General features: G+C 42.6%; 1 protein-coding gene across 3 annotated transcripts; it reads left to right on the top strand.

Annotated features, from left to right (window-relative positions):
- The first annotated feature begins 2,545 nt into the window (after positions 1 to 2,545).
- On the top strand, positions 2,546 to 5,371 carry CNBP (CCHC-type zinc finger, nucleic acid binding protein). 3 transcript variants are annotated; one of them, XM_010073908.1, is made up of 4 exons: positions 2,546 to 2,666; positions 2,935 to 3,030; positions 3,219 to 3,417; positions 4,316 to 5,371. In XM_010073908.1, the coding sequence occupies exons 1-4, from the start codon at positions 2,564 to 2,566 to the stop codon at positions 4,431 to 4,433; spliced, it is 516 nt and encodes a 171-aa protein (XP_010072210.1). In that variant the 5' UTR covers positions 2,546 to 2,563; the 3' UTR covers positions 4,434 to 5,371. The 3 variants fall into 3 exon arrangements, with proteins under 3 accessions (XP_010072210.1, XP_010072212.1, XP_010072209.1); XM_010073910.1 differs by having other exon boundaries at positions 2,938 to 3,030; positions 4,316 to 5,299; XM_010073907.1 differs by having other exon boundaries at positions 2,564 to 2,666; positions 2,938 to 3,028; positions 3,211 to 3,417; positions 4,316 to 5,299.
- The last annotated feature ends 2,689 nt before the right edge of the window (positions 5,372 to 8,060 follow it).

The following is an 8,060-nucleotide window of genomic DNA, read 5'->3' on the forward strand; positions in this document are numbered from 1 at the left end:
CCAATCTCTAACATTCTTTGATTCTGTGTGATTCTGTGTTTGGTACTTTTCTTATCCTTAAGGTATCCGAAGATAAAGGTTTTTAAATTAATCTCTCAAATGGTCTTGAAGGATAGTTGTGCGGAGACCATTGTTTGACTGTAGCTTTCTTATTTTGTGTAATCTTACTTTGCTATTTTGGTATATACCAGAGGAAAAGAAACTTCAGGTTTTTCCTCTTCAAGGAGCAGTTAAAAAGGAAGTGACTTTCAATCAGATGTGAAACTTTTTTTTTCATATTCCTTTGGGGCAGTGAGTAGTGAGCTTTTGTCCATCATGAGGATCCTGACCCGGGCTGGCAGATTGGCAGACTAGATGGAGGCTGGCAGGTTAATCTTAGTACAAAAACATTTCCACTGTTTGTTTAAAGCAAGCCTAGCTCACCTATTAAACATTTGCCTCCTTAGCATATGTAAACCTGTTTGTTAGGGTCTTCTTTTTTAAGAGTTGCGGGTTCACTGAAGAATATATCTCGGTCTACCGTTCAGAGACCCCATTTTGTCCCTCTTGAAATGAAAAGCAGCATCAACTATTGTGTGTGAGGCCAGCTCCTGCAGTTGGCTTTGCTTGTGTTTTTCCTGTTCTGCAGTGTCAACATGGTTGCTATGAGAACAGGCATCAACAGAGCACACAGAGTGCCAGCTGCTGCCACCACAGTAGACAGCTCTTCAGCCCTGCGTGTCCTAATAAGATAGCTTGAAATCTTGAACACTGGGATGAAGCAGAGAAGACTGGGTTATGTGTAAAATCCAACTCTATCTCTTAAGTGCTCAGGCAACCAGTTCTATTCTTGTTACCATCTGGGTAAGATCTTGCATCCTTTCGTTGCAGAACCTCATTTAAAGAGCAAATACCATCATCTTGTCCAGCTGGAAGGTAGATATGAGATCAGAAAAGTAGCTTACTGAAGTGTGTATTTCGTGTACCTTAAATTCTCAGGCTTCTCCTGTGGCTGGAAGGATGGATGGTCTGTCACTTGTATGCTGACAGTGGTTGGAGAGAAGGGAACAGTTTTGAGGGAGGAGTGGCTGAAAAGCCACAGTAAACTTGTTCAGCATTGGAGTACTTTAACTCCAAATAAAAATTCATGCTTAGATACACTCCATGTAAGAGCTAAATGTCAGAATGCTAATTCTGGTTTCTTCTTGAGGTCGTGTGGTATTCTTACTGCTTCTGTAGTGGCTTTCTTCAAGATACGACTCATGAATGTTCCTGGTAATCTGGGATGCTGGATGGTTTGAGAGGGAGGAAATTGCAGGGTTATGGGAGGATTATCTTCATGGGGATGAGGTAAACCGAGCAAACATGCCAGATAACAATTCTTCTGTTGGATTAAGAATTAATGAATTGTGAGAGAGCATGTGAAGTAACTAAATGTCATGAGATTTGATCAAAACAAAGCTTGATGTGTCTTTTTAAACTAGGGTAAAACTAGGGTTGCCTTGAAGCACTCTTTAGAAAAAACTCCAATTTCAGTGTTTAACTTCCTTGTTCTCTTAATGTCTGGTTGCAGAAATCTTGCATAACTGATTTACAGCTTAGGTTGTTAGGGAGTTGTGGTGCTGTGGCCACAGTCTGTTAAACCTGCCCTGCCCTGTCCTGACCCCTGCCTCAGTGGCCTGTGGCAGACTGACTTTCCTGCTCAATGGGACACATACCTCCGTTCCCCAATGTGAGCAAAAGAAGCGGTTTGCACTGTCTCAGGTGTGCCTAGCTGATGTTTCCTGAGCATTCTAAGGATGTTTTCCAAGTTAGCCTTCTAGGTATCTGGCAAGCGTCTGGTGTCTTTTAGGGAAGCCAAATGTCTTAAACATTTTTCTTCCACGTAAACCGGGGAGTGAAGTATGCATCCTGAGCTATAGGTTAATATGTTGAAGTCGTAACTCTTCTCAGATTTTTAACTTCTATTTAGGTCCTAAAAGAACTTAAGTCTTCAAATGTTAAGCTAATGTCCTCTTTAAGACCTCAGGTTTAATACTGGCTATTCTTGCAATTAAGCCTCTAGAATGAAGCTTGATCAGTCAAATGTAGTAGTTGCTGGGCAGACACTTCAGGAGGAATCGTAACAACTACCAGGAAGAAATAATTTGTAGAGATAAGTAGCTAGGTTTTGAATTTAACTCTGAGGAGTAAGGAAGAAGATGTATTACTGCAAGAGAGAACAACAGTAAGGCTGGCAAGACAATAGTTAAAGGAGTGTACGTTTTTTCCACACTTCCAAGCATTTTGTAAGCTTCTGAAGACTGTCTGCAAAAACTAATTGGAGGAAAAGTTATATAGTACACTGTCTCTTTGGCTGTTCAAAGCTGCCTTACTCTGAGCAAAGCAGAGACAAACTTTTATCTCCTACAGTGGTTTTAATAGTTGTGGTTGGATATTGTCCAAGAAACTTCTGGGTTAGCCAGAAGTCCTTCTTGGTTTTCACTTCCTTTGCCAGGACGGTGGGAAACCTCTAAATCTCTCATTTTAATAAATAAAGGTGTTCTAAAAATGTCTGTCTTCCTCAGGCAGGGCATCTGCAGCCATGAGCAGCAACGAATGCTTCAAGTGTGGACGTACTGGCCACTGGGCTCGGGAGTGCCCTACTGGAATTGGCCGTGGTCGTGGGATGAGAAGCCGTGGCAGAGGTAACTGATTGCGGTGGTTTTCGGTTTATTTGTACAGTAAGATCTCTGGCTGACTGCTCTGAATGATATGTTAAACCAGCTTGTTAGTCTGATGTGAAGAGGATGACACACATTGGTAGTAAATTTTGCTGGTTCTCTGCATAAGAATTTTGCCAGGGGCCTCTGACAGTGAACTTGTCAATTCAGCTGGCAGTGTCCTTTCCTTAACTCTTTAAGAATGTTTGGAACTTAATCCTTAAGCCCTTTTTCTTCTGTTACCCATTTCAAGCAGGCTTCCAGTTCATGTCTTCATCTCTCCCGGACATCTGTTACCGCTGTGGTGAGTCTGGCCATCTTGCCAAGGACTGTGATCTTCAGGAGGATGGTAAGTATCACTAAATATTCTCTCTCTTCAATCACATGGACAGAGATCTGTGGTTGAAGAGAAGGATGTAGTACGCTGATCATAATTCACTGGAAATGAGCTGTGCGTGTCTTCTGTTAGAAGCATGCTCCATCTCACTCTACCAAGGTTTTATAGTCTTGTTTGGTATGTTTTTCTTATTGTGGAAGCCTGCTATAACTGCGGTAGAGGTGGCCATATTGCGAAGGACTGCAAGGAGCCGAAGAGGGAGAGAGAGCAGTGCTGCTACAACTGTGGCAAACCTGGCCACCTGGCTCGTGACTGTGACCATGCGGATGAGCAGAAGTGCTATTCTTGTGGAGAGTTTGGACACATTCAAAAAGACTGCACCAAAGTGAAATGCTATAGGTAAGAACTGGCAAAAAAGACCACTGAAAATGTATCTTCAGTGATAGATGCATTCTGTATCTAATTTTGGTTGGGAAATTAAGCTTAAACTTTCACTAGGTAGATGATTTCTTTAAACAGTTACCTACTATTGTTCAAAACTAAGACTTGGAACACCTGTTAAGAAAGCCAAGTAATAAATTCAAAGATGTGCATCTCCAGGTGGCCAGAACAGTGCAGATGTTAAATCACTTCAGCTGTATGGGAGGAAGGGCTGTATCTTTTTGCAGAATGTAACGCAAAGTACTTGCCTACAGCACAAACTTCAATTTGAGTTGGGTACCCTGTGTTTTAAGCTGGAAGTAACAAACTCCAGCTGTACAAATGAGCTGACTGGCACAGCCAGCACCCGCAGACATATACTTAGGGTGCCTTGGTTAGAGGAACTGTGGGTACAGGTGGGTGTTAAATCCGTTTGAAACACCAGCTTCAAAATGCCGTGCCTGCGCCTATTACCAGAAACGGCATGTTTGAGTGCAGTATTCTTCCCTCCTGTGGGGGAAGGAGAGCGAGCATGGTGCGTTTGGGTTAAAGCGCTCAAAACAGGGCTGAACTGCAGGCAGAAGCATTGGAGCAGGCAGAACTCAATGCACAGTGGAAAGAAAAAAAAAAAAAAAACAACAAACCACTTCTGTGTTTGATGTGTGGTGGTTTTGGCATATATGGCAATTAATGTGGGTTGATCAGTTGTCTCTGGTGAAGACAAACTTGCCTCATGTCAAAGAATTCTGGAACACTGGAGCAGAAGTCTTGAATGTGGAACTAGTGTTGCATGAAATTTAGATAATGGGACAGAATAAGATTGCTTTTCTGGGTAACTATTGTGGATGGTTTTGATAAAATCCTTTGCTTTTTCCAGGTGTGGTGAAACTGGCCATGTAGCCATCAACTGCAGCAAGACCAGTGAAGTCAACTGCTATCGCTGCGGCGAGTCAGGGCACCTTGCACGGGAATGCACAATTGAAGCTACAGCCTAATTATTTTCTTTTGTCGCCCCTCCTTTTTCTGATTGATGGTTGTATTATTTTTCTCTAAATCCTCTTCACTGGCCAAAGGTTGGCAGATAGAGGCTACTCCCAGGCCAGTGAGCTTTACTTGCCGTGTAAAAGGAGGAAAGGGGTGGAAAAATCAACTTTCTGCATTTAACTACAAAAATGTTTATGTTTAGTTTGGTAGAGGTGTTATGTATAATGCTTTGTTAAAGAACCCCCTTTCCGTGCCACTGGTGAATAGGGATTGATGAGTGGGGAGAGTTGAGTCAGACCAGCAAACCCTCTCTGGGTTACGTGGAAGTGATCCTATGCAGGAGGAAAGAAATTCTGGAAGTGTCTAAACTTCCTCATAACTTTAATTTTATTACAGTGGCCTTGGATTGTCTGACCTCAGTAGCTGTTAACACCAAGTAATATCTGTTTTGGGCCCTACCTAGAGCATACAGCCAAGTGGGAGTAAACCAACAAGATGCACATGCCTGTTAATGGCCACGAGAGAGAGAGAGAAATCAGGAATAAACTTAAAAGTAACAGTAATTCAACCAATGAATGTTCATGTTGGAGGTACAGAATGCAATGGGAAGCTTTTGAATAAATATCTCAAATCTGAAACCCAGACATCCGTGCTCATAGCATATACAATTTGGAGGTATTCAGGAGTTGCAAATAAATGCATTTTCACAGAAATCAAGATGTTATTTTTGTATACTATATCACTTAGACAACTGAGTTTCATTTGCTTGTAATCAGTTTTTAAAGTAAGATGGTAAAAGCAATTGAAGTGCTAGAACATAGAAAATGTAATTTTAAACTATCAATAAAGCTGGAGGAGGAAGGGGAGTTTGGCTAAAGTTGCTTTTGTTTATTTTTGTTTTTCATGTACACAGTGCAAAATAACATTAAAAAGGGGTATGTGGAGGTGTAAAAAGTTCAGTTTGGACTTTTCTTTTGTGCTGTCTTAAGTTTCCATCTGGAAGCATCAAACTGTACGTAGGTTAAATATGCATTCCTTCCAGACTGCTGAGTGTCTGTGAATGTTGATGTGAATTTAATGGTCAGCTGGCAGTACTTCAGCCTGCAGAGATATCGTTATCTTTTAAAACATGTAGTGTTACAGGCACTTCTTGTTACTGTATTTTATGTTATTCCTGTGTTGATTGACTAAGGGTTAGTAAACACACAGTTACACAGCTCAGAAGGGACCTGATGCAGAGTGGATCTTGAGCACATCCACTCGAAGTGAATAAAGTTGTCCTGGCATGCAAGAAAAACAGGGGCAGGGGTTTATGACCATACGGCATAATTGCAGAAGGTTTGTCTGCAGCATCGACTGTTGAAGGCCACTAACCCCTTCAGTTGGAGGACCTCTGGAGCTTCTGGCAGCTTGTGGGAGCTCCAGCAGATAATACTGGACAGAGAATCCCCATTGATCAGGAGTAACATAGTTGTATCACTTTGCAGCTTCCCTGCACACAGAAGACTTTCCTCACTTTCAAGTCCCAAAGTGTTTTTTGTAAGCTATGTATTCCTTTGTGGTGAAAAAACTGCCTGCAATGGTGGGGATCCCTTGGGGAGAGAAGTACCAGATTATTAGTCTACAGGTATGCTAGAGTAGAGCTGAGTTGGCACTCCTGCTTGTCTTCTAGACCTGTGTTCTAATTAACCAGTGAAGTAGTACGTTAAGGTGTTCAGTTATTTTGTAAGCCGGGCTGTTAAATGTGACTCAGTCTGCTGTCATAACCCCTGCTGGTTGTGGTCTTTTGGGAACAGCTTCAGCCTGTGGCTTTCAGCAGACTATAGCGACAGGGGAGGCTTTTGGAAGAGCAGAAAGAACTCCTCTGTTGGTGACCCAGGAGTATTTAAAACTGTAAAGCAGGCATATTACCTGGTATTCTTTGGGTTGTTTTAGGAAATCCAACATGTAAAATGCATGTGTCAGAGAAAATGGGGATGGTTGTAGCTGCTGTGTCACATCAGGTGAACTCTGTTCAGATTGTGGCTCTTTGGCAGTCAGCTGCCGTAGCAATTTGGAGTTCCTTAACACTTCATTAAATAAAGATTTATAAAGAACAGAAGTTTTCAGCCTGGGTTTGGAAAATGTTGAGCCATAGTTCAGGGAGAAAAACATTCTTAAGTGAGAATATTGAATACAAGGTGGCTGGAGCCTGGATCGCTTGGCTGGCAGCAGCCAACCTGAGCAGATTTTGCAAAGGCTGAGCTGGTGCCACTGCAAAGGCAGAAGGAAACACTGTTGGAAGAAGTCTTTATTTGAAGCACTTAACGATGGAATGTCATTGTACTGCATTGCCTAAGCAGAAAAAAATCCCAAGTATTTGCTTCTGCCGGGTCAGCGTGACATCAAGATGTAGAAGGCAGGTTTACAGAGTAAAACCAGGAGACTGGCTGCTGCTAGGACTGGTCGTGGTTCTTTGGCAGGATGCCTTTTGTTCGGCCTGTTTGCTGAAGAACAAAGCCTCTGGAACTAAGGGTGGAGAAGAGGTTCTTGCTAGAGTTGTGGGGGGTTTGCAGTATGTTGTGTGTGAGTGTGTTTGGTTTTTTAGTAGCTGTTACTAGAGCATGAAAGTGCTTTTGGGGCTTAAACATGGTTGCCGAAGCCCTCCTAAAATCCACACTGGAGTGGATTGTCGTGGGATGGTAGGGACAGCCTGACCACAGGATTGTGGCTAGTATCAACTGAATTTTAAATACCAATATCAAAGTTAAACAGCAATAAAACTTGAAGCTCTGTGATTACAAAGACCTGAAAGTCTTTGGGACTTAACCTGGAGCTAAAAAAAAATAGCTATATAAAAAAGAAAGAAAAGCACAACTTCTTTCCTGTAGAAGCTGGCGATGAAGCTTGGTGATGAAGATCCTGCAGCTCCTGCTGCTTAGTGCTGTGGTGCTTAACTGCTCCGTTAACACTGAGTGACTTGTGTGTGTCTGAAGAGTAGTAGTGTTCTCTGAGAATTTATTTTTTTACACAGAAAATGGGATTTCAAAGCTGAGAAATACAAAGCAGGGTGTAACTTCAAAAAGAAGACAGTGGCTCCAGCTGAGGGAGCTGATCCTCTTTCTGCAGAAACCAGTTCAGAATACTGGTGCTGCTCTGTCCAGTGTCAGTGTCCAGGGTTAATGAGATAAACAAGCAAATTGTCATCTCGGAGGTTGTGGGGGAAAATCAAACCTAACAGTTGTTTCCACGTTAATCTCTTCCACTAACAGTGCAGCATCTCCTCATTCATTTTGAGGACCAATGCCATGGCAAACTCAGTGCAGTGGTTTTTATGGATTGGGTGGGTTATATGGATCAGCAAGGTAGAGAGGTTAATAGATTGTTTTCTGTAGAGCTCTCTGAAGGGGTAGCATTTGCTGGAAAGGGAAATTTTATTTTATTAAAATTATTGGGAGTAATAGTAAAATTATTGAATAAATCCTCAGTGAGAACTGGTCTTCCCAGGCTGGTTTTTAGACCAACCACAAAGGATTGATGTGACTGCTGCACTGTCCCGGAGAGGCAGAGGCTGTGCCCGGTGAAATCCCGAAGGCTCTGGACAGTGGCCTGGGGGGGGGCCTGGACACCCGCGCCACACAGTCCGACCTCCCTCACAG

This window comes from Pterocles gutturalis, unplaced genomic scaffold (genome assembly GCF_000699245.1).
Source record: "Pterocles gutturalis isolate BGI_N339 unplaced genomic scaffold, ASM69924v1 Scaffold49727, whole genome shotgun sequence".
NCBI lineage: Eukaryota > Metazoa > Chordata > Aves > Pterocliformes > Pteroclidae > Pterocles > Pterocles gutturalis.